Source organism: Xiphophorus maculatus, chromosome 21 (genome assembly GCF_002775205.1).
Source record: "Xiphophorus maculatus strain JP 163 A chromosome 21, X_maculatus-5.0-male, whole genome shotgun sequence".
NCBI lineage: Eukaryota > Metazoa > Chordata > Actinopteri > Cyprinodontiformes > Poeciliidae > Xiphophorus > Xiphophorus maculatus.
This window is the reverse complement of record NC_036463.1, coordinates 25,194,128-25,220,924: the sequence shown is the minus strand read 5'-3', so window position 1 is coordinate 25,220,924 and position 26,797 is coordinate 25,194,128. Positions and strand designations below refer to the sequence as shown.

The window sequence follows — 26,797 nt, the reverse complement described above, 5'->3', positions numbered from 1 at the left end:
AATAGCTGCAACCCTACACTTAAATGTGACTAATTACTTCATGTTTCATGTTTTCTGGTTAATATTTAATAAAGCATGGGAGAAAATATGAAAAAGAAAAACATTTCCAAAACCAATCATTCAAGAAGAAAACAGAATTTACCGTGAAGATCCTCAGTGTGGATCAGTAAAATATCAGCCATATGTCTGCAGTTCAGAGTGTCTTTCACATCATATATAACACTAAACCAAAACTTATCTTACCTCAATGTGTGTAATTTACAGAGAGGAGTCAGTAGAAAACCACAGAGCTCCTTCACTCCAGCATCGTTGCAGTCATTAAGGCTAAGATCCAGTTCTCTGAGATGGGAGGGGTTGGACTTCAGAGCTGAGGCCAGAGCAGCACAGCTGATCTCTGACAAACTGCAGTCCTCCAATCTAAAACAAAGTCAAAACAAGTGAGCTAAAGTCAATGGGATACAGATTTAAACAGTCCAACAGAACCTTTTCAAAAACCTCTTAATGACAAAATGCTGCTGCTTCAATAAACACCTGGGGAGCACCTGAGAACAGGAGCACCTGAGTCCTCTCCAGGACAGAAGTTTAGAAGGTTTTTGGGATTCTTACTGCATTCAACACTGCTGCCGATGTTGGCTCAACATTATTAGATAACTATTACTGGGAATGGGAGCAGGAATTCCTGCAACAGGAACATTCCTGTTGCAGGAATTCTGGCATAGGAATACCAACAGGAATTCCTGCGCCAGAGAAGCACAGCTGATCTCTGACAAACTGCACTTCCCATCAGCTTTAATTCCATTGGATATTGGGAAGTTATGGATAGTAACAAGTTCACACCGAAATTCAACTCCTTGATTCATGTTTTCTGGTTTTTTATTAAATCATGGGAGGAAAATAGAAATTTTAATTGGAGCAAACCAGTGAGTAAGAAAACAGACCTTAACATGAAAATACTAAGTGTCAATCAAATTAATATCAGTCGTATGTTTACAATTTAGTGTCAACACAAAATTTACATCATGAATATTAGCACTAAAGTACAACTTACATCAATATCTGCAGTCTGCATTCAGCAGTTTGTAGAAAACCACAGAGCTCCTTCACTCCAGCATCTTTCAGATCTCTGTTCCCACTCAGACCCAGTTCTGTAAGATGGGACGGGTTGGACTTCAGAGCTGAGGCCAGAGCAGCACAGCTGATCTCTGACAAACTGCTCTTCCACGATCTGAATAAGGAACAAAACATGTGAGCTGAAGGTAATAGGATGCTGTTCTGAATGCATGTTCATGATGGAATGATAACCTAAGACAAAATATCATGGTTTTACAGTATCACAGTAGTAGATTACAGATCTAAAATTGGCTATGTTGCATTTACTGGATGTGAGTGCATAAGAGATTTGTCTCTTAACCCTCCTGTTATGTTCGTTTCTGAGGTACAGCAATAATGTTCCTGGGTCAATTTGACCTGTGGAGTGTTTAATCATGCAATAGTGTCAGAAACCCAAAAATATTATAAAACATTTTTGTATCTGATTATTAACTCCAATACTAACAATTTCAATCAATATTTGTGCAATGATGCTTTTTTATTTCTCACAAATAAAGGATCAATGACGACAATTTACTCATTTACTCATGAGTAAGTCAGTAAAAACCAGCTAACAAAAAATACAATAATTATCATTGAAATAGATTTTTATAGATTTTTTATATTACATTTTGAATTTTTTTTTCAAGGAGTGATCTTTATAATTGAACTTGAGACAAATATTCTGTTCTGGGCCAAATTGACCCAATAATTAAAGTCAAGACAAATTAGTTATGCAGAGAGTATTTATGTCCCCCCCAAACTTCTGCTGAGTGTCCACTCAGTGTGGGTGGAGTTTGCCCACGGGAACGGAAAAGGTTCCAGTCAAAAGTGTCATGAACAGCTGCTTTCTCGCAGTTTCCTAGTGAAGTAAAGAGAATAGTGAGAAAGTGGGCGTGCACATGTGCATGTATGCGTGTGGTGTGTGTGTGTGTGTGTGTTGGTAAGATATGGTTCATAGTTTCATGAAACATATAGAATTGGACTTTTTTTTTACCCTTTTTTACCCAAACAATTTTGGGTCAAATTGACCCAAAATTGACCTGAATTTCATTGTATTTCATAGGTTACAGTGACTCTATATGTACACATGTATCTATACGTACATATAGATGTAATATGGTTTTGTAATATGTAATGTGATTTATAGATAAGCATAACTTTGTATTTCTGTATATGGTCCCAGTACCAATTTAAACTAAAATTAATTAAAAGTCCATTATTTATGTAAAGATGGGAATAAAAAAAAAACTAAAAAATCAGGCATGAAAAAAAAATCAGACCTAAAACAATTTAATTTTATCTTGCATGATCTGAATCTTTCCCATAATAATCACAAAATTAATTGTTATAAACTAACAAACTAGCAACATCTTGTGGCTTGGTTTCCAAAATGTACAATTGTTGTCCTACCCATTTAATGTGTGCAAAACTAAAATATTCTAAAATCATTAAATATTTAATTTACAAGATAAAAGGTTTTACAAATTTAGACTGCAGGTTGTTTTTAAAGAAATTGCACTAAAATAAAATCATGAAAATAAATAAGTATTAAAATTTAAGTAACTGTTTTTAATTGAATAAACAGAAAAGGCGAACCTCAGAATCTTCACTTTGCACACTGGATTCTCCAGGATCTCACACAGATGTTTCATTCCACTGTCTCTCACTCCAAAGATCTCACTTATTTCCAGCTCAGTCAAATGGCAGGGGTTCACCTTTAGAGCTGAGGCCACAACTTCACATTCAACCTCTGAGAGTCTACAGCCAGCAAGTCTGTGATTAGAGAAAAATAGGTCAGTTTAATTAAATCAAACCATTTATATTATACACGCAGGATAAAAATGATAGCTGTGATGCCATCATCTAATGAACATCTGTTCATGTTTACTATGTTTGGCATGACAGTCTTCAGTCCCTTCAGATCATGGTTCTGGTTCTGGTCATGGTTCTGTTATGGTTCAGGTTATGCTTTGGCTGCAGACTCATGGTTTTGTTAAAAGCTCCATTCATCCATTGTGATGGAATCAGAGAAAATGAGCAACAGGTTAAAACAACCAAACCCTTATGTTCACCAACATAGAAGGTTTTAGCAACAGCCAATATTTACTGCCTGTAAGCAAACTTCCATGTCTCTTTATTCTGAGTTCTGAGTGCTGCAGGAACAATCTCGATGCACAGTAAGTCTTCATGAAGATTAGCTAAAAATGATTCATTAGAAGATTCTAAGTCATTGACCCATTCATGAGCTGATGGTGTAAAGCTGCATTGTAACCATCCTGGAACAGAGGCAAGGCTACCACAATCTGACCACTGCCCACAGGCAAGGCAGAAGTGCCTATAGGTTCTCATCTAGCTACGGTCCAAACCAAAACCCACCAGGACAATAATGTTGAACTAGAAAATTTCGGAAGAAATTTAGCCGGGGCCTGCCAAGGCGTGCCCGTCGGTCTGGGCCCGGCGTTGTCACGCTACAAATTGGCATCGAGGCTAAAGAACGCTGCAACGTAATCTATAGCATGTGGAGAATCACAAGAACGTTAAGTAAGGTGGACGTGCACCATTCAGTATGATTTAAAATGTTGTCAAGGCTTTTATTTTGGAAGTTTTGTTAAACTTCATTTCAAAGGGCCAAACTAATCCCATGCGTAATAGTCATTGGGTTAAAATAGTTATATAATGCTCAAAACACAAGTAGTTGATGTAAAAATATTAAAGGCTTTTATTTTGAAATGTTTGTTAAGCTTCATTTCAAAGCGCCAAACTAATCACTGTTTATCAGTGCTTTTGATAAAAAAATCACATAATGCCCAAAAGAGCAAATACCCGATGTGAAATTGTCAAGGCTTTTAATTTGAAATTTTCAGTATGCTTCATTTCAAAGGGCCAAACTAATACCATGTGTAACAGTGCTTTGGATGAAAAAGTAAAAAAAAAGCCAAAAAGAGCAATTACATGATGTAAAAATATTATAGGCTTTTATTTTGGAATTTTTGTTAAACTTCATTTCAAAGGGCCAAACTAATTAAATGTATAACAGTCATTGGGTTAAATCAGTTATGTAATGCTCAACAGAGCAATTATCTGATTTAAAAATATTCAAGGCTTTTATTTTGAAATTTTCAGTATGCTTCATTTTAAAGTTCCGAACTAATACCATGTGTAACAGTGCTTTGGATGAAAAAGTCAAATAAAGCCAAAAAGAGCAATTACATGATGTAAAAATATTCAAGGCTTTTATTTTGACATTTTTGTTAAGCTTCATTTGAAAGGGCCAAACTAATACCGTGTGTAACAGTGCTTTGGATGAAAAAGTCAAATAAAGGCAAAAAGAGCAATTACGTCATGTAAAAATATTCAAGGCTTTTATTTTGACATTTTCAGTATGCTTCGTTTTAAAGTTCCAAACTAATCCCATGTGTAACAGTTACTGAGTTAAATCAGTTATATACAGCCCATAGCAGCAATTAGTTCTAAAGGCCAGTTCAGTCCTGATCTGTTTCAACTGAGTATTCCACTATAGATAGAACTACAATGATGCGTATTTGTAGTCCTAATCAGCAGCCAATAGCCTCTTGAGTTCCGTTGCTATGGTAAATAATGGTCTCACCAAGGTGTGAGCTGTTAGTGACAGAGCCTCAGACAGCCTAGAAAATCCTGTCGCATGACTTTGCTCTGAAGCACCGTGACAGAAAACCGTACGGTCTAGATAAATTTCGAAAACATTTTACCAGAGCAGAAATGCGTATCAATGTGAGGACCGATTGTGATACCAATCGTGCAATATTTGTGGGCGTGATGGCGATTTCAAAATTATTTTGGGGTCAAAAAATCTCTTCATTTCTCACTCTAGCAGAGGGGCACTCAGACAGAGAGACACTCTAATTTTAGGAAAAATGAGAAACTTTGGGTCGCTTGGAGACAAATTGTGGACAAACCGTAACTGGTATCGACGAGCCGTCTTCACTTTCGAAGAGATCACAGACGTATCTACAAAATGAAATTTGAATGGCATTTCTACGTGAATTCGTGACGACACAGAAAATCCTCAAAAATAGGGTATTTCTAGGATTTTTCCCATTGACTTATAATGGGGTTTTTTTCGTAGTTTTTTGCGAATTATGTCGCCATGTTAACCCCGAATCCCACCAAAAGTAATAGCTCCAATGGCGTGAATTTTCTGCACGTTTTGATACCTCATTTGTAGGTGTGCACGCAGCGGTATGAGCCGCATTAACGGTTACGGATGAAAAATAAAGAATTGGGAGAATAGTAATAGGTTCCTGCCATTGCTTTGCATGGCAGGCCCCAATTAACATTCAAACAATGACAACATCTAGACTCACCGAGCCTTTTTGCAGTTCCTCAGGGCTGGAATCAATCTCAGGCATCCCTCCTCTGATGTGTTGTATTTCTTCAGGTCCAACTCTTCCAAAACATTCTCCGACATCTGCAGCATGTAGGCCAGAGCTGAGCACTGGATCTCTGAGAGCTTCTTTTCTGATCTATTATCTGATTTCGGAAACTGTTGGATCTCCTCATAAACTGAGATGTCCTTCATTTCCACCCAACAGTGTAAAATGTTGATGCTTCTCTCAGGAGAGATTTTATTGCTGTTCATCTCCTTCAGATTTTTGATGACTCTATGGATGTTCTCTGTCTGAACTGACATGCATCCTAAGAGTCTCTGGTTGGACTCCACAGAGAGGCCATGAAGGAAGCGGACAAACAGATCCAGGTGGCCATTTTTACTGCTGAGAGATTTTTCCAAAATTCTCTTCATGAAGTCCTCCAGAGATGGTTCACAGTAATTTTGTTGCAGGATTCTCTCCATCGCATCTATTTTCTTGTCAGTGTCTTGTTCCCTCAGGAACTTCTCCACCACCTCTGTGTTCCTATTGGTAAAACAGTGGAACATGTAGACTGCAGCCAGAAACTCCTGGATGCTCAGGTGAACAAAGCAGTAGACTGGTTTCTGGAAGATCAGATTCTCTCTTTTGAAGATCTCTGTACAAACTCCTGAGTACACTGAGGCCTCTGTGACATCCAGACCACACTGCTCCAGGTCTTCTTGGTAGAACATAATGTTTCCTTTCTCCAGATGTTCAAACGCCAGCCTCCCCAGCTTCAGAAGAACTTCCTTGTCAGCTTCCATCAGCTCCTGTGGACTTCTCTCATGTACTCCATGGTACTTATTGCTCTTTGTCTTTGTCTGGACCAGTAGGAAGTGGGAGTACATGTCAGTTATGGTCTTGGGTAGCTCTCCTCTCTGCTCTGAGGTCAACCTGTTCTCCAGAACTGTAGCAGTGATCCAGCAGAAGATTGGGATTCCACACATGATGTGGAGGCTCCTGGAGGCCTTGATGTGGGAGATGATTCTGCTGGACAGCTCTTCATCACTGAACCTCTTCCTGAAGTACTCCTCCTTCTGGGCGTCGGTGAAGCCTCGTACTTCTGTTACCCTGGAAATAAATGAAGGGGGAATATGATTGGCTGCTGCAGGTCTGGAAGTTATCCAGATCAGAGCCGAGGGAAGCAGGTTCCCCTTGATGAGGTTTGTCAGCAGAACATTGACTGATGACTTCTGTGTGACGTCAGAAACCAGCTGACTGTTGTTGAAGTCCAGTGAAAGTCTGCTTTCATCCAGGCCATCAAAGATGAAGAGAAGTTTGCAGACAGCCAGTTGCTCTGCTGGGAGCTTCTGGAGGGTTGGATGGAAAACATGGAGCAGCGTGAGAAGACTGTGCTGCTCATCTCTGATCAAGTTCAGCTCTCTGAACGAAAGCAGAACCACCACACTGACAGATTGGTTCTCCAAGCCCTCTGCCCAGTCCAGAGTGAACTTCTGAACTGAGAAGGTTTTTCCAACACCAGCGACGCCGTTGGTCAGAACCACTCTGATGGCTCCATGTTGATCAGGGAAGGCTTTAAAGATGTCATGGCACCTGATTGGAGTGCCATAAAGCTTTTGGATCTTGAAAGCTCTCTCCAGCTGCTTCACCTCATGTTGGGTATTAACCTCTTCACTCTGTTCCTCTGTGATGTAGAGATCAGTGTAGATCCTGTTGAGGAGGGTTCTACTTCCTGTTTCATCACTTCTGTCTGTCACACATTCATATCTCCACCTCAGACTGATCTTATGTTCCTCTAGAACCTCCTGCAGACCAACATCTGCTGAAACGAAGAACACACAATTGAAGAAAAAAAAATACAGGATATTGTGTGATTAGGCTGGAAAATAACAATCTGTAACATGGCATTTCTCAGTCAAAGACTGGGTTGAATGTTTTTATAGAACAATTAGACTGTAAATGACATGACTGTTTCAAGTACATGTTTTTTATATACTACATGGCCTAACCCTATCCCTAACCCTCACAGGCATGTAGACACTAAGCTTGATGGGTCATCTGCCTCTCTTCTTATCTTGATGTGCCCATTACTCTGAAGGAGGGTAAATTCGGACTCAATTTATTTGACCTTCTTATGTCTCCCTAAACTCCAATCTTTATGCTCTTTTGTAAATTGTAGCCTTTTTCCTTCATTTAGCCCCACTAATTAGGGTTTTTCTAATGAATACACAAATGCTCAGCCCCAATCCCTTGAGTTCTCTTCAAATTGTGCATGCAAAATTGCTCTTATGTAATGCTGTCACCATTAAAGGGACAGTATTACATAAAGCTGACCTTTTTGAGATTTACATCGTGTTAAAATGTTATTCCCTTATCAAAAAATATCTGGAGTATTGCTTTGACTTTCATGCATTATCTGAAAAATCATTTAACCTTTGGGGCAGCCATTTTGGATGCAAAACACTTGCTCTCACTGAGCAAGCTCCTCCTTCAAGCTGCAGCCTCCAATTGTGCTTGGAATCAACACAATTTCAGGAGTTTCATTTTGCTTGATGAATGTGAATGATTTGACCCTTCTTAAAACAGACTAAAATATTTGGCACATCCGCATTGTCTTTCCACAAAGTTAAGAAATGAGTACCTACTCACTGGACCAGCTGGGGCTAAATAACACATGGACTATCCTCCTCACACACACACACATCACGGACTGTTTTCTTCACACACACATACAACCTGTAAATTTTATCTGCCATTATTTATCTTGTATTATATTATATACATATATAATCCATTCCCTAACTTTCTTGTATATTCTGTATATTCTGTATAATCTGTGCATACAGCTCCCATATTTATATTTATACACAATATCTATATCTTTTGCTATAACCCCTTATGGTCCATACATACATAGTCTTGTACATCTGTAAATAAATATTATATCTCGTAGAGCACTTCTGGATAGATGCAAACTACATCTCGTTGCTTGTACTTGTGACAGTACAATGACAATAAAGTTGAATTCTATTCTATTCTATTTTATATCACTTATTGCCAGCTGGAAGACAAGTGTTCATTCAATAACACCTGTCATCCAATTGGATGTCATCCTATTGACATCCAATAGGAAGTTCATACTTATTTGTTCAGTTAAATTCAGTTCATGACTTATATTGTACAAATATATACAGTAATGTGTAATATGTTCCAATTAGCCCAACTGTAACTAGAGAGATTTAGTTGAATAATTGATCACAGAAAGAATTTTAAATTTTGAATTCCAAATCCTATTGAAAGACATTAAAATGTTTAAACAGAATCAACAGAAGGAAGCTCTGATTGGAGGTGTTCAGTCTCACCTGGAGAACAGCTGCTCTGATTGGCTGCCAGCAGTCCAGCTGATGACCTGATGCACTGTCTGCAGAACCAGTGTCCACAACTGGTAGAGACTGGATCCATCAGAACTTTCTGACACAAAGCACAGCAGGACAGCTGCTCCTCTTCACCAACACTGTGAAGACATTTCTTCATCAAAGAAATAGTTCAATAAAGCAGGGTGAAGCTGTCCTACTGCAGCTGAAGATGATCCTGCAAACTTTTAGGTTCAGCTGTGATTAATAAAGGTCAGTTGTGTGCTTGTGTGCATACACATTATTTAATAATCTAATTAAATTATTTTTTTGCATACTCCATTTTTGCCTTTTGGGCATATGTGCACTTTTAGTATGGAGGCTATGCAATCCTTTATAAATGAGACCTCTGGTTCCTGATATCAAAACTAAAATTGTTCATCTTGTATGAGTAGATGATGTGGTCGTCATTAAAACCAGAACCCAAGAACCAAACAGGAAACAAAAGACTAGAAAAAGGTGATGACAACCCTTCTCTAGTGCCGCTTTGATCTGTTGATGTTTTTATTTTGAGTTGCAGATGCTTGGTGGAAGTGACCAGGGGCCACATGCATAAAGCGTGCGTGCGCACAAAAAATGTGCGGCGCCATATTTTACGCACAAGTCGGCAGGTATAAAAATGTACTTTGCGTCAAAGTTTGCGTAAATATACACACACTTTTTCGCTGGCATGAAAATGTGCGGCTGCCACGCAAACTTTTTCTGTGGACAATATCAAACTACAAAGCATCAAAACTCACCTAAATACACTGAAATCTGACTACATTCGGTTTTATTTAGACCAAGAGCATCAAACCCGATGACTTTCATAATTTTAATATTTTACTGTTAAAACTTAAACGATAAAACTGAACTGCATTTATCCTCAAACAATAAGCTAACATGCACACAAAATAAAGAAAATAAAAGGATGTGAAAACCTTGCTCAAATGTAAATAGTACTTTTCCTCAGTTTTTGTCTCATAAGGATGTAACGCATTGGTCCGTGCGCCGAAGCAAATGAAATGCATCTATGGGGTCATTTCATTCTCACTAAAAGAAGAAAACAGGGTTGGATCAGCAGATTAACTCAAACCTGCTGATTAAAAATAATCAACAGGTTTGATTATTTAAGGTGATCAAGGTGTGAATGCAATCACAAGTATATAAGTAGCTGCGCAAAGGTGAGCCGCGTAAATGTGAGCCCTTTGGCTCTGATGGAAAACATCGCCAATGGAAGGATTCAGAGGGAGCGTTTGTTCAGAGATCATATTGATCTGATGGGAAATGTTGATGATGGTTTATGAGCGTTTAGATTGCTCAGACTGTTCATCCTGGACCTCTGAGCAAAACTTAAAGAGCCGTGCGGTACCGGTACCGGTCCAGCTGCAGTCATCCTTCAGTTGAGTCGCCCGCTTTGTGAATGCGCCTTATGGACATAAAGCATCTACTATTTAGAATAAACGTCCACATTCCCCACTCAAAGACTCTCTGACACGCTGTCCGTCTTTAAATCCCGGCTGAAAGCGCTACTGTTCTAACAAGCATTTGAAGAATCTCTATTCTTTAATTTTTTTATTTGGATTTTTTTTTTAAATGCATTTTTATTTTTGTGAGGTGACATTATGTGTCCTCAAAGCACCTTTTATATATAATTATTATTATTATAAATATTTATGCTGCTTCGAACAAGGACGTTGCCATGGTAACTGCTTCATGTGGTGGCAGACTTCCAGGTATTTATACTAATTTACATTAAGACGTATTTATGGGTGGCGACAGGACAGACCAGCAGCTGCTCTATTTCCCACAAATTGGGATTTATAAAGGAAACGTGCGTGTGCACGGCTTTCTGCATCCGATTTTTTGTGCTCTGCAGTTTTCTAAATTTTTCCGTCCACCAAGTTTTAGTGTGAAAACTGCACTCTCTTTTATGCATGAGGCCCCAGGTCATCAGCCTATTGGGATCAATTGGTCCTTGTGTTCCCATTTCTAATTGGTCCCAGTGTTCCTGATATAGATGCCCCTGTGCTTCCCTCTTTTAGAGAACTTAGAAACATTAGAATCATTGCTCCTCACAGTGTTGGTTGTTGTTGTTTTGATGCAATGTTTTTATTCATCATATTAGACCTTCATCAAAACTCTACTGATTTACTGACTAACATTCTCCATGTTTATTTAGCTATAGGTTTAGATAAAATCAATTACATTTTATTTACTGAAGATCATACAGTTTATATTAGATACATTTCTGTGAACAAATCAATTAGAAACTATTTCTTACTTTTTGTTGGAGGGTCCAGGTTCATTACTGAAGTCTGGAGGTTCTTGTCTGGACCAGTCACTCCTCATAGAAGGACAGATGGATCCTGGAGGTTCTGCTCTGTCTTTCTTTAGATCCTTACATTCCATTTTCTGGACTTCAGTCAATCTGAGAGAGAAACCAGAACCAGCTGTGCTTTAGTTTGAGGTTAAAATTTCAGCAGATCCACTTAAACCTTCATTTTGTGTCACCTGAGAGGCTAAAGCTGCTGTTATTGGGCTTCCCCTCAGATGGCTGAAAGAGTTCAGTCAGTCTCACAGTTTCAGGCCTGAAATCCAGACATTGGGTCAGAGCAGCCAGGATGAAGAACCAAAGAAAAGACTAAAGAACTAAAAACTGCAGGAAAGAAGGTTCTGCAGCTCCTGACTTTGGATCTAAGCTCTTATCTTTAATCATCATATCTGGAGGTTTGGATCAGAACATTGACTTCTTTTTTATTGGAATATTTTTGTCTTCATTATTATGACTGTTCTGCTCTGTCATCCTGTTCCTGCTCACAATCTTCCATCTTGTGGCTTCAGTCAGCCTGAAAGGAACACTCATTGTGAACTCAGTTAAAAAAATCAGGACAAACAGGTTGGTCCAAGATTCTCACTGAGAAAACAATATATTTTCACTTTCTGTTTCTCAGCTTGTCAGTTTGTGTCCGTCTGTCAGAAAATAAAAACACTGTTTTCTGTGAAGATATAAAGATTTAAAGCTGATGGAGAACCAGACTAAATTGCTGCTTCTCTTCACAGGCCACAGAAAAAAAAATTCAGTGAGAGGAAAACAAAAAGTACTTAAAACTCACCCCGATCCAGATTTGTCTCTCTGTTCTGTTGTTGCTAAATGAAATCTGAACCTGTTCTTCCTGTTCTCAGGTGAGACCATATTCACCTGAGGCTCCGCCTCCTGTCCTGTCAGAGTGAGTTTAAGTACCTGTACTGTCATGTTTTCTTCCCTTTGTGTCAACAATGAAATGAGCTGTGAAACACTTTGCTCATATTTAAACTTCTTCATGTTTGGGCTCAGTTTCCAGCTCATTTCCTGTCATCATATTTTGGTGTGAAGTAGTTTAATTCTCCATAAACCAGGAATTTATCAGAAGGTATACTGGGAGAAGATCTGTTCAGCTTAGTTTAGTTTAGTTCAGCTTTATTATTTCTACTTGTATTTCTAAATTCAGATATTCAACTTCATTTCTAGATGCATGATTGTCTACCTGAAGTAGATCTTGATCTTAAATTATGTTTTTATTTCTAACCAAACAGAAAAAAGAACCCAATCAGAGCTCCGGATCCAGTAACGTTCTAGTAAAACAGGCTTGGTCAGATTTGTATGGATGTGGATATTGTGGTTTAGTTGAGTCTCATTTCACGAGACTTCTTCTCCAAAGTGTCTCCAAATGTCCCACTGAGTTGTTCCAGAGCCTCCAGCAGCTCAGCTGAGGATCTGTGTTGGTTGGAGACGTTCATGTAATAAACAGCAGGTGTGGAGGTGACTGCTGCAGGTCAACATCCACCTCCAAACTACCAGCCCTACTGTGGAGCTGGAGGCCAGAAAGCAAAGCATCATGTTGGTTTTTCTGAATTCCTCCAGCTGCAGCAGTTTTTCACCTTAAAGCTGCTTTAGGGGAAATCTGAGGGAAACAGAAGCTGAAGAGTTCAGGACATGTTAAATATTCATGTTTGCTTCTATGTGTCCCTACAGCAAGCTGCTGCCCTCTCTCTGCACCCCCTGCAGCAGCGCCATCTGCTGTCCAAACCAACTAACTGCACCCATCAACCCTTCCTGTCTGGTTCAGTTGTTCTGGAAAGCATCATCTGTGCTGTTGCTCTGCTGGAGTCAGACAGGAATCATGGTGGAAAGTTCAAATCTCTGCAGGAAGGAACTAAAAGATCCTCTGAACTGAAAGCAGTCAGGAAAAGATTCAGGAATCTGGGAATTGTGACTGTAACCTACCTTAACACTGACCTCCCAGAGCGCCCCCTGGAGGATCTTCTCTTCCATTACTGCTTCACTAATGGAGGAGTGAAGCAGTAATGGACTCAACTCTGATCTTTTGGTCCAGATCAGAATTGGGTAATAAATAGTTACATTTACTTAAGTAACACTTTGGGGGGAAAAATACTTTTAGGAGTATTTTTACTGTGCTGCACTTTTTACTTTTACTTTAGTTCATGGGTTCTCTACCTGTAGTCCACATAGACCAGATGTATGTTGATAAGAGGCTTCAGTGAATCCATGGACCTTCATGCTGCTGCCAGCCTGAAGGAGTCAACTGACCTCTGACCTCTGCTCTCCCTTGAGGAAGTCCAGGACCGAAGGCTGGAAGACGTTCAGACCAGAGCTTCCAGAGATCCCAGTCTGATGATTCACAGATTCTCCAGTGATGGTGAAGATCTGGTGCAGACCATGTTTAGAACTGGGATAAATATTTCAGAATGTAGCTTTTTGTTCACCACAAAATGCAAAAGTTAATGGAAAGACAGTTAATTACTCAACCAAAACTACTTGGTATTAAACTAAGATTCATTATAATAAACTAATAAAGTTACTAAGTGCAGCCATGCAATGATACCCATTTCCTAAAATCTAATCTGCTTACACACTGAATAATAATTATATAATACATTTAAGACAATATTTGTCTTTTAAAAACTATTTTTCTATATATGAGCATCTGAATAAAAGTAATTAATCAAAGCATCAGATATTAAAAAGCCTACTTATTATAAAAACACATCCTGGGCATAATAATAAATTATTAGGCATTGCATTATTATTATTAGCCCAGGCAACCATGGAAATTCCCCAAATTCCAAAACCAGTAGAATCAGTGGGATTTACAGAAATCATCTAGCCAACAGGGATGACACAGGGACAACAGATTACCGGAACCAAGTGGAAATATTTTCTCTAGTACTGATGACCATAAAACATGAGTCTTATTTTCCCTCTTTATCGGCTGCTGGTTCAGTGAATTTTGAGCAGTGATGATTATTTTGTAAAGAGTTTGTGCGTCAGTTTTTCTTTGTATTTTTACTTTCCTCTTTCTTTTCTTGAAATTCTTTGTGTTTTGAAAAGCAAATGTAATCATTTTCTTTGGTCATACTGCAGCAAATGTGAGCACACGTCACATATCAGTCACATGTGTGCTCACAGCATGTGAACACACAGATGCGTTCTTCCAAATCGAAGGACCAAAAAGTAACCCATGATTTGTAGTTATAGAATGCACATTCCATAACTACAAATCATAGTAATTTTGTATTCAATCTGCATAACAAAGTACAAATAATCCCTGCATTTTTACCCATTGCTTACATTTAGAAATGTATTCAGAAATGTAACTTTCCAAATCTTGAATTTTGTCCATAATGACAGTTTTCCTTTAGTAGTATAAGGGATCAATTTTAATAATAAAAGCATTTGTGTTCTACTGTGTGTATGGTGTAGTCTTACAGATGAAAATATCCCACTTGAACATGATAATCACAAGAAAAAATCAAACTTGTCCAGTTTTGAAGGAAAGCAACTGAACATCATCATAAAATATGTCACAAAGCAATGCGTAGTGCACCGATCCAAGGAGATTCAAAAACAGTAGTGAACGCCAGGAAGTCAACATCCAAAGCTCTGCAGGCGTCACTGCCTCAGTTGAGTAAAATTATGCTCAAGCTCATTTGAGTTTTGCAGGAGCTGAATGGTCAAATGGCCCCAAAAATGCAACTTTTTGGAGTGTAATACTGGACTAAATCCAAATACTGGACTTAAATCTGACTGAGAGATAGACATTGAGCAGACTATTCATGCTGAATAAAAACAATTCAGCAAAGCATAGTGGGTAAAAACTCCTCCACATTGATGTTAAACAGTCATTACTAGTTACTAGGAACATTTGATGGCAGCTTTGACTGCCGAAGAAGGAACAATCGATTATTGATATTTAGGTGGTAATAACTTTTTTCCAAGAGACAGAGTGGCTTGGATCCAACATTTGTTTAATTACGTTCTATTACCCGAAACAGATAAATTACTCAAATAAAAAGCTTAAATTGTTCATGTCTGCTTACTTTTTTTTGTGCTACAAAGTGAAACATGTGACAGAACACACTCCAAGCAGAATGAGTCTATGATTTCAGCCATGGGTTTTGCATCTGCTCAGACCTTTATACTGTAACAATATTCTATTGCTGATTAATTTGTTAATTAAATTTGACTCTTACACACATCACATTCCAACTTTTAAAGATATATTCAGAGAAATCTACAAATAAAAAAATCAGATATAAAACACACTTTATTCAAGATATCTTTTCAACAAACATGAAAACAGTTTAAGTTATAAAAGTAAAGGAATGAATTTATAAACATTGTAATGCAATACACTACAAAGTATTGTACATAAGTTCTAATGCAACCTTCTCTATATCTTAAAACTTCTCTCACTCTTCTCAATCAGAAAGAAATACTAACTTTACTCTGAGACTAGACAAGCTGAAGACAAAATACACTGTATTTGTAAACACAAAGGATGGAATGTAATATTCTCACTGGCGTATTGAGATAAAGTCCATCAGGCGAATAAATAAAGTAATTTGTTTTCTTATGTTAGATTTCCACCAAACTTCTTTCTTACAAGTAGAAATTAGGTGAATCATTAAAAAGTTGAACCACAAAGTTGGCTCAATAATTACTCAGCTATTATGAAAAGCACTAAATGTGAGTACATTATTTAGTAATTACATATATACATCGGTCAGATTGTACAAACATTACATTTGACCAAAGGCCAAAGATAGAACAAATGTATGTTATTCCCTTTCCTTAAGGATTATTTAATGTTTCAAATGCTGAATTAGGCTTTGAAGAAATTCAATTAGATCCCAACAGTTTAAAAGGATTTAGAATTTCAAAAAGTGCAAAATCTGTTTACTAGGAGAACATTGATACATTGAAGCTGTCAGCAATACATGTTGAAGTTCATCTTTGTGTGATGTGGTGGAGACTTCTTGAAAACCAGACATTCATATGTCTTTGCCACCCGTGATGCTTGCTATTATCCTTACTGGGTGAGTTGATGCTAGAAACTACAAAAAGAAAAATTCAAAAGAATTAAGCTCGACAATTTTACAAATATTTAGCAAGAAACAATCTGACAATATTTAAAACCTTTTTTTCTAGCTATTTAAATTTTTATACTTCCTTCTCATAAACCTTACCCTTCTAGATTTTATTCAGTCTGAGACAGGAAGCAGATAAAATTCTTACATTATACCTTAATGGCCAGGTTCATTAGCGAAGACAGGAAGTTCATCTGTGGACCAAACACTGATCTCAGACAGACAACTGCAGAATGGAGATGCTGGTCTGTCCTTGTTGTTGTCCACACAAACAGTCAACACCCAGACTTCAGTCATTCTGAGACAAAAAAACAATGAATCTGTTGACATGTGATCAGCTTCAGCAAGATAAGCCCTGCCTTGTGCGATAAGGAGGATGAAGACTACCAGAGTTAAACTATGTCACCGACTAGAGAGCCAACCTTTACTCATGGTTAAAGCATAATCAAAACGATCTCACTGTTTAGGTGGAATCATTTCTATCTTCATGTTCATTGGCACCTCTAAATAGTTTTTAATCTACAGCCCTGATATCAATTAAAATAAGTTCTCTTACCCAGACACTAAAAGATGGTTTTCAGGACAGGAGAGGATTTCTGAATACCCAGAGTCATCACTCAGAGAAGCAGGGCTGGACCAACCTGAACTTGCAGCTGAACCAATGAGATAGCTCCTGCAGACACAAGCATATATGCACTGAACACCAATACTGATTCACACATTAAAGGCTGAAAACAAACTACTGCAGCTGTTAGAATGTTTAATGTTTGCCACTGTCTTATTAGAATAGTCACTAACAGTGCTTTGCGCAAGTATTCAAATAAATAAACATTTTCAAATTTCCTTGACTGTATTTTATGGTGACTCCTTGCCATAAAATACAATTTATTTAACTGAAATGTTGTGTTACACACACAAAGCAGAGAATAACTATGATGTCAAGGAAAACCCCATGTCTGTTAATTTTTATGAATAAAAATCTGAGAAGTTTGGCAATCTTCCATCCCCTTTTTTAAATTATTATTTATATGACACTTTTCATGTGGCGTCATATAAATAATATAATCCCCCTCCAGGGGATTCCTAGAGACAGGAAGAAGATATTTACATATTATTTATTCACTAAAATGTTATGTTAAGGCATCTTCCAAGAAAAGGAAATCCATGACATTCTTAGAATCTTGGGTTGTTTTGTTTTTTACTAGGTTTGTAATTTGTCTTATTTGTTTTTTGTTTTCCTTCGTTATGATTAGATCAGCAATTCACTCTCATTTACTCTCCCTCTATTTAAATCTTTCCTTCTCTCACTCTTCTCCTTGCAGCATGACTACCACCCGAAACATGCAGTCAGGGATTACAAAAAGTGGTTTAAGTCAGCAGATTTATTTGTTAGCCTATAGACCCCAACATACTTCATGTGACGTGCCGAAATCGGTTCTCATTGACAGACACATAACAAAAATTCCACCATTTTGTTCATAGAGAGGCATCCGCCTGTCGAGCTCAACACACCCTGCTCAAACTATTTTGACAGAACTGTGTGTGAAGTGTTGTCTGATTGGTCAGAAGTGGGTTGTCTTGTTTTATGCAGAAACACGCTCAGACAGCAATATTTTTGTAACACCAGGAGACGTGAATACTTTTGAAGAACATTTATCTGATGCAATGAGGAATTATGTACATTTGTGTGATCCTACACTAAATAACTTCTATAAAAATAGGACTTGTGAATGTTTATTAACTCTTGGAAGGATGGAAACTGATGGAAACAAAGAGGGTATGGTAAATTAGAGATTTTTTTTTTTTTTTTTTTTACACTGTGTGTGCGAATACAAATTTTCCCAAACCATGTGTCTGTGCGTCGACTGTTCGGCTTTGAATGAAGTTTGTTGGGGGTTTAACTCCAACTTGGAATCTATTTTCACAACTTGAAAACTGATGTTCACAGATATCCCTCCTTCAGCTGTCAACACCCAAGATGACAGCTGAATGAGCTGTTTGGTAAAGACGAATAGGGATAGATTTTAGATTTAGAAGACTGTATCTGAAAATGTTTTTTGAAATATTTCAAAATTCACAAACTGTACTAAAAGGACAGAAAAAGTAAGACAGCACCTTTATTAAAATGTTGTCTGGTATTTTAACTTTTTCAATATTTATCTGTCCTGAAGTCAGTAGTGTCAACTAAAATGTCTCACTACAGTTCCATCTTTTGTTGTTTCATGTCTATTATAATCCAGTTGATTACAGTGATGACAAAACTGGAACATTTGGTCACTAAGTCTAAAAAAGGGTTACAACAATAGGATGGTGTCAATTTCCAGCATCAAATCACATTCTTACTCTGGCCATGAAGGTCCGGGTTCTTTGGTGACCTCTTGATCTTCATCATTGAACTGATGATTCTCGAACAGCCATTGTAACACTAAAATATTTCTGTTTTCCACTTCCTCAACAAGAACATCCATTTTACGGCCTTGGCAAAGTCTGTAAACAAAGTAAAATACCGTTTCCATGGGATTTAGTTGTTCTGATTTGCTAAAGCAGAAAACTAATTCGCACCACACAAAGATTTATGGAGCCTGATATCAGCAGGTAATGTGAAGACAATGAAATAAACAGATATTCAGACGGTTCTGGTTTATTCTGCTCGGTGTTTAGCTGCACTAATTATTGTGTCACTGTAACGACCGTGGTTTTCAGCTTTAATTCTAGAGGATGTTGAGTAAACGATACAGGAAAACATCTTCAACATTACAATCTCATCTCATGTGTCTTATGGGATTTATCAAACACACTAATGTTTTTTACTATAATGAGAAGCTAATCATTCAGCAACAATGACAGAAACTTAACAAACAAATCAGAAGATTCAGAGTAGATTAGGCTCTCTTACTTGCTGAGATCCGACTCATTCCTGAACCAAAGAGGCTCCTCCTTGGATTTGTTGCTCTTCATGGTCAGCAGACTGGAAACTGGAGACTCTGGTCTGCATGGCAAGTTCCAACAAATACAAAGATCTCGTCTTTCTTAGAAATCAGGAAAGCATTTTCTGGAACAAAATCCTAAGATTTGATCTTTCTAAAGGCCATTGGATTTTTGTATAACAATATTAAAGTTTAAATGGTTTCTGGAATAGTAAGGAAGGTCAGTCATTAATTGTTGTTTTGTGATGAAAATAACTTAAGCCAATTATCTGGATAGCTTAGCAGGATACTAGAAATAGGAAGGCTACTTATGCTATGAATTAATGAATGGAAAACGGGTATGATTATATAAGTTAAACTTCATCATACTTCTTTTCAGACTTACAGTCACTGAATAAGTGATGTATTTACATATATTTGAGTATGTAAATTTGATAGGTATTGTATTTACACTTAGAAACATGAAAGTCTTTATTATTGTTATGTTTGTTGGTGATATGTCTGTCTGAAATAAATTATCATCATCATCATCATCATCATCTGTGTGGATATTCAGTTTGGGAATCTGTATTTTCTACACTCAACAAATTAACTAAGTAAATGGAACTATGCCCAAATTAATTAATATCTATGAGTTGGTATTTCAAACATAACACACTTTAATAAGTTTAACTTCATTTTTAAACTTATTGCTTTTTTAAAGCAACATAATAGGGCTGGGTAAATTCAACAACCCCGTGTTAAACAATTCACTGAAATGATTGACAATGAAAATAAATCCTACCCACAATCCCTCACTGAAGCCACGTGACAAACAGCTAGATAGCAGAATAACAGAGCTGTGCTTCCCCCTCCCCTCACACACTCCATTTCTCTAGCAGGAATTAGACAGATTTCATCTTAAATAAGTGGAGGCAAAACTAAGAACTTGTTTCTGAAATATAATGTAAATTAATTCCATCAGTCTAAAGTTAGTGCAACGTAAGCAGTACTCAGCATGTGAAATTTACACTTTTCCATTGTCTCCTAAAACATGCCTCGATATGAAATATGAAGAGTTTTCCTACCTTTGGTCTGCTGATCCAGGATCTAGAGAAAAATCTTGAAACTCATTCCTGCTCACAGACATTCTGGGTTCAGAAGGAACCCAGAATCCCAGCTTTTGGACTTCATTCAGTCTATTAGGGAAACAGAATGTGTCATTTCACTTTCAGGAAATATGTCAAACACCCAAGTTGCTGGTGCAGTTGGCACCAGAAAGTAGGAGCAGTTAAGAAAAGTAAGACACAATTTTACTTAATATTCTAATTAGTATTTCAGAGGGTGTAAAGATGATAATCAGTGTCCAGGATCATGTGTGTCACAGCTGCACCTATTAGAAAAATAACTTTTAGTATGACAATAAAGACTGACGCCGCAACAAACCCAAAAACAAAGCTAAGTTCACTTTTCATAATCCTGGCCAAGCAAGCCAGGTTGATGCATGTAATTTGTAAAATGTGTTGTCTGATTAATCTTATGCACATTAAGTTATTAAAATTGTTCTATGTTCCGCATGAATATTTTTGCATTGTCTCAAATGGATCCCAGGAAACTAATCTAATAAATAGACAAACACTGAAGTCATTTGTTTATGACTTCAGTGTCCTTTCTTTCTGTCAAAATAGAACAAAAAGATATTTAAAAAATCTGATCAGATATGTCAACTGATTACGTAACTGAAATTCACAAAAGCGTTGCACTATAAACCATTTGAGTCGCATTTATTTGTGTCTACTATCTTCTACTCTTTAAGTTAAATACATTTTGTGAGTTTTAGGTTTTGAACCTAAATATGAGAGTTTGTGAAAGATAAACTTGAGGTATTAAGTTGTGTTCAATTTTATTAATTTTGTCAAACCTTCAAGAGTTGAATAAGAAGAAAGAGACAGGAGTGGGAACTATTTCCCAGAATGCTTAGCGACGTGTTTTTGTATTTTGAGATTTAAGTGTAATACACTTCCATCTCAGGATCTCTTCCATCTGACTCTGTGTTATCAAGGCAAATGTTTTTTTAATGTCCTCTTCACACTAAATATTTTTCAGCAGAATTCATTCTGATGTTTAATAAAATTCATTATTTTTATCTTGATATTGTGAATGAATATAATAAAGAAATGTGTGCTCTTTAATTAGGCAAGGACAGTTTTTTCTTGCATATTTTGAAATAATTATTTGATTTAAATTGCAGCATAAAGTAAAACTCATAATTCAAGATTAATTAACTTGTTAAATCAACTTCATGAACTTTAATTTAGTTTAAATTAATACAATTTTCTTGTTGACTTAAATTGCATTTTAAAGGCAGCAGGTGGACTTTGGTTTTCAAATTAAATTCCCTTCAAATGTTTTACAGTTTGCGTCTTGTGAAGAACTGTACTTCATATTGGGCAATATTGAAATGGAAATAATCATCAGAAGACAAATGCAATAGCTTTATGCATTTATGAGTAATAAAGCTTCTGTTGTGGTCCCATCTGTCAACAACTTGTTAACTTATGAACACTAGAAACACTACGATAGGAACACCCCGCTTGGTCTTTATTCCAGCAAACCCCTTCTGTTCCATGTAGAACAGTTAAGGGGGAAAATGGCCAAGAAAGGACAGTTTCCATAAACACAGAACAAGGTTTCCGGAAGCAAAAAAAGAAAAATAGAAAACTCACAAACGAGAGAACAGTGTGTTGCACTTATATTATACACAGACTGTTTCACGATAAAATGAGATGTTCATATGTATTTCCTACATATGAAAACATTTCAAAGTATGATTTTAATTTTCACATTTTTTATTACTTGAGACCCGTCTCTACTGTGATGTCAGTACTTGCATGGGTTTGTCCAAATGGCAACACAATGTTTGAAAGTCCAAGTCCTTTCACTCACACAATAAAGGTCGTAAAAGTCTTTCACATTTAGTTCCTGATGAACCTGTGGCTATTCTCTGATGTGACTCCAACACAGATCCCAAATAAGGTGGGCTTGATAATGTGGGGCCACAAAAAACAGGCAAGAATGGCTTTACGTGGACCACCCTGCAAAGGCATGTTTGGGTTTGCCAAAGAAAGCCTGAGTTTACTGAGGTGTAACTGCAGTCAAAAATGACCCCTGTCACTGAACAATTTGCACTTTTGGTGCGCCTTCTCTTCCCAGGTATTTTAATTAAATTGATAAGCCAATTAGAATTTTTACAATTTTGAAGAAATTATAAATTTCTTCAAAAAGAAATTTTAAATAAACCAGGCATAACATACACAATTATTCAAAATAACTGGTTTTGACATTATTCCATCAGGAAAATTCTGTTGTCTACAAGCTCTTGCGCAGGGAGTCAGAAAATTCTTATTCTGGTCACTTACATGCTGCTTGCAAATCCAGTTTCACTCCAGAACTTTGGAAGAATCTTGATAAGGTCACTCACTGCACAAGGGAAGTTTGTCTCTGCATAATCTGGTCCATAATTCCTGCTCCTACTGAAACAACATGTGTTTTTAATGCCAGGAGACTTGAGCTTTGAACAACATCTACTACAGCTTAAATTATTAAATATTAATATTATTATGAATTATTAATATTAATAATTATTTTAAAAATAATACAAACTGAATCAGTGCCATTAATTTTGAGATGTGTCTGAAAGTCTACCTTCTGTCTAAGGTAAGCTGAGAACCTAGGAGCGGAGATGAAAGGTTCTTCACTGCTGACATGTGATGTTGGCGAGCTGTTGAATAGTTTGTTCCAAGCATGTTCCAAAAGAACTTCCTCCGGTGGACACCATTAAATCTAACAATCAAACACAAATCTGTTGCAATCAGTTTTCTTTATTATTATTATTATTATTATTATTATTAATAATAATAATAATAATAGAGTTGATAGATTTTTTATATGCAGAGGAGATCCACACATGACTTTCTCTGCAATGTGGTATTTGTTGGCTTACTCAGGTTAATACCAGAAAATCTATCAAAATGGTCAAGTACAAAAAAAATAATTAAAAATAATGCTGTTAATATTTAGAAACAATTACCTGATTATGTTATTACTGACTTGTAAAACTAAGGCATATACTTATTTCCTCATCTTGCCTACACAAAATGTGTAGATGGCATCAGTTTGCAACCATCAAACAGTAGTCAGTCTCTTACCTTATGTAAAGTGGCCCACACTTATCAGTTTCAACTGGATAGCAGTTCTTGGTCATAGGCAGGTTGCGCTGGGTTGAGAGTGGATTCTCTTCCATCTTCATTGGATCTTCCTTCCATAAAGGACCCTTTCTCTGGATGAGAGACCATCTATAAAGGAAAACCGGTAACGTGTGGTTAACATTTGTTTGTTGTACAACCTGCTGATTGTCCACACCCCGTCTTTAGATTGCAATTTTATTATTCCCTTGGAGAATCTACTTGAAGATTTGCAAACTGTTCATGAAAAATCCCAACTTCCTCAATTGGCTTAACTTAAAACAGTATAACATCTGATTTTATGTGAAATTAATGGTTAAATCTGTTTTTTTACTTAAGTCACAGAAGTACAGAAGTTTTATTGCTGCTAACTCAATATTGTTAATAAACTGATGCTTTTCCAGATCTGTATTTTCATGAAAAGGTCTTAAGCATTTACAGATGACTCACATGATTTAGTTTCTGTTTTGCTCAATTACTCTGTAAACAAATGTTTAAATTTCAATATAGAAATAATTGAAATAGTTGTGTTTTTTTCAATGTTATATTTACTTTTTAAGTTTTTTAATGAAACCGTAAATACAAACTACTTGTACGCATCATTATTAAAATAACCTAAAAGTAAAACCAAACAAACAGAATCATTTCTATAAAAAAAAATTACAGAAACTGTAAAAGAAAAACAAAAAACACTGAGGATTAATTTGACAAATTTTACTTTTTGCTCATTCATTTTTGTAAAAAAAAAACTGTTACACTTTTTTCTTCAGTTTCAGAAAAAAGTTAGTTTAGTTTATGTCTTGTTGTAACTCATACACAGAACAATTGATATATTAAACCATATTAAAAATCTGTAATTTTTAATATTAAATTCACTTTTAGGAATAAAAAACATTTTTTTAATGAAAATCTAACCACCATGAGGTTCTTGCCTTCCCAACTGTCATTAAATAATGTCTTCCTCCTAATTATTTGGCCACATGATCTGTGTTTTTATGTTACATGTGTATTATGCACATTTTTAAAAAATAAAACAATGCAAATCACAATTTAGGAAATTTACTAGAAAGTTTCAGTGATATTCCAGTTTGTAAAATGTCATCCTGTCTCAAAATGATCTGCTTGTTGTCCTGAAACCTGTGGCAGTTCTCTTACTTTTCATGTGAAGATCCATGTTCATTATTGACTGCAATTTTGGAGATGGCCGTCTTCTTGGGGCAAATGTATTGGACCATGACTCTAATTATTTTCTTCACAGGAAAATGCATCTTCTAAACTGTAGTTAATCTGAGGAAACAAAGAAAAATCCAATTCATTGAAGTTTTGGGCCTTAATGGCGCTCTAAATATTTTTAAGAATTTCAGCAGTCTCATACAAATAACATTAATTACAGCTGTACTTGTAAAATATGTCATTCCTGGACTTGTCAATATGGAAACTGTGAGAATTTGGTTTTCTGTGTTTATTAGTCCCTGTGTTGTTGAATCTGCCCCTTTATTGTTCCTATCTGTCCCTCGTTTCCCCCTGAATACCCCTCGTGCCTCTATACTCACCTGTGTCTGTGTTTCCCCACCGGTTCCTTGTCTTTGCTGTCATTAGTCTTGTCTCCTCAACCTTGCCTTTGTTCCACTCTAGTGTGGTTCATCAGGAAATCATATGACTGTGTGTCACTTTGTCTTTGTGCGTGTGTGTTTAGCTATTCTTCTTAGGACCACTTCAGGTATATTTACTAATCTTCTGAAGCAGGGGTGGGCACTCCTGGTCCTCGAGGGCCGGTGTCCTGCAACTCTTAGATGTCTCCCTGGTCCAACACACCTGAATCCAACAGCTGAATCTCCTCCTAAGTGCAGTCAAGTTCTCCAGAGTCCTGTTAACGACCTCATTATTTGACTCAGGTGTGTTGAAGTAGAGATGCATCTAAAAGTTGCAGGACACCGGCCCTCGAGGACCAGGAGTGCCCACCCCTGTTCTGAAGGATTAGAAGATTAATCTAATCTTCTGGATTAGATTGCTGATCTAAATTTAAAAAAGGAACTAAGAAGCACAGAAATAAACAAACCACAATGTGATGGAAAGATTACAATAAGTTAACATCTGCTAGTCATGTTATATGAATGATTGTGAACTCTGACCAAAAGAACTATTTGGTTACATGTAGAAGGCTGGAAGTTGTTTTCTGCAGCTGCATCAGAACCAGACTGTCTCTCCTTTGTTATTAATTCTTTATCTTTTGTATAAAACTCATGTGTTTCTCTGCCTGACAGCTTTTCACCCAGACCTGCTTCATTACTGATTGTCCTACAAGCTCTCTGTACTGTGCTCAATATATGAATAAACCTGATTAAGTGATTTTACCTGTGATTTTACAGTGCTTGGAAATACTATTTTTTCCATGACACACAAACAAACAACCTGGGATCTTAACAGTTTTTAAATGTCTTGTCAGTCTCTGGTAAATAATCAAATAAAAACACATCTGTTACTCTGCTAAATGATTGGAAGCAGAAAAATATTTTTCTGATGTTTTATCTCCTAGGTTGAATACATTTGCTATCTATTTTGCATTTAAAGCCATTCTTTATTTTAGCGTTCTTTATTTGACAACAACAAAAAAGCCAATGGCCTGTACTTGTATAATGCTCTATCAAGTCGGCAGGACCCATACTACATTCAGTCATTCCCCCATTCACGCACACATTCTCATCCTGATGGTGGCAAGCTTATGGATATAGATGTCCTGGAGCTGACAGGGGTGAAACAAGGGCTGAAGAATTTGAAAAGCCAAGCTGATTTACTGTAGGTGTTTGCTCTGATGGACTGGCGACCTGTCCAGGGTGACCCCGCCTCTCACCTATTGAGAGCTGGAGACAAGCACCAGAACCCCTCTCGACTCCAACGGGAAAAGGGTGTAAAGAAAATAAATGGGTGGATGGAAGTTTGCTGTGGTTTTGCTTATTTTGGCCAGTAGAGGGACTCTTATGACACTGATTCAACTGACTCAGTAGACAAACAACTAAAATAAGCATCTAAATACATTCAAAAGGATATTTTGTTTGAAGTTGATTATTTCCTCTAAACATCATATGGAAAAACTGTGACATGAACATGTGCAACATGAAGGAGTCACTAAATTCAAATAAAAAACTACCACTAAGTTATTCAATTCGGATTTCTGAGCTAAGTGTCATGGTTTGAGTTTTTCTGTATATTAATTTTGAGTTTCCTCTGTTTCTGAGTCTCCATGCCGTCCTGTCTCCCCTTGATCATTCCCAGGTGTGTCTCGTTTCTGTGATTACCTCCTGTGTATTTAATGCCACCTGTGTCTCTGCGTCCTCGTCGGGTTTTTGTCGTTTGTAGCGTGAATCTGTCTAGCCTGTCGTTCC

General features: G+C 36.9%; 1 protein-coding gene across 11 annotated transcripts in view; it reads right to left on the bottom strand.

Annotated features, from left to right (window-relative positions):
- LOC102220191 (NLR family CARD domain-containing protein 3-like) overlaps positions 1-26,797 on the bottom strand; it is a 54,101-nt gene that overhangs the window by 2,749 nt on the left and 24,555 nt on the right. For 5 of the 11 annotated variants that reach the window (XM_023326177.1, XM_023326182.1, XM_023326176.1 and 2 more), the window contains 16 exons: positions 24,570-24,701; positions 23,379-23,525; positions 22,876-23,013; positions 22,590-22,703; positions 20,259-20,369; positions 19,161-19,253; positions 18,608-18,751; positions 16,821-16,937; positions 16,420-16,562; positions 11,348-16,231; positions 11,118-11,264; positions 8,804-8,955; positions 5,436-7,263; positions 2,689-2,865; positions 1,049-1,225; positions 244-417 (listed from right to left, as the gene is read on the bottom strand). In XM_023326177.1, coding sequence (XP_023181945.1) covers positions 244-417; positions 1,049-1,225; positions 2,689-2,865; positions 5,436-7,263; positions 8,804-8,955; positions 11,118-11,245 — 2,636 coding nt within the window. In that variant the 5' untranslated portion in view covers positions 11,246-11,264; positions 11,348-16,231; positions 16,420-16,562; ... (6 more) ...; positions 23,379-23,525; positions 24,570-24,701. Of the gene's footprint in view, positions 1-243; positions 418-1,048; positions 1,226-2,688; positions 2,866-5,435; positions 7,264-8,803; positions 8,956-11,117; positions 11,265-11,347; positions 16,232-16,412; positions 16,563-16,820; positions 16,938-18,607; positions 18,752-19,160; positions 19,254-20,258; positions 20,370-22,589; positions 22,704-22,875; positions 23,014-23,378; positions 23,526-24,569; positions 24,702-24,967; positions 25,064-26,797 lie in introns of those variants that run through there. The other 6 variants (XM_023326178.1, XM_023326184.1, XM_023326185.1 and 3 more) reach the window with 6 other exon arrangements.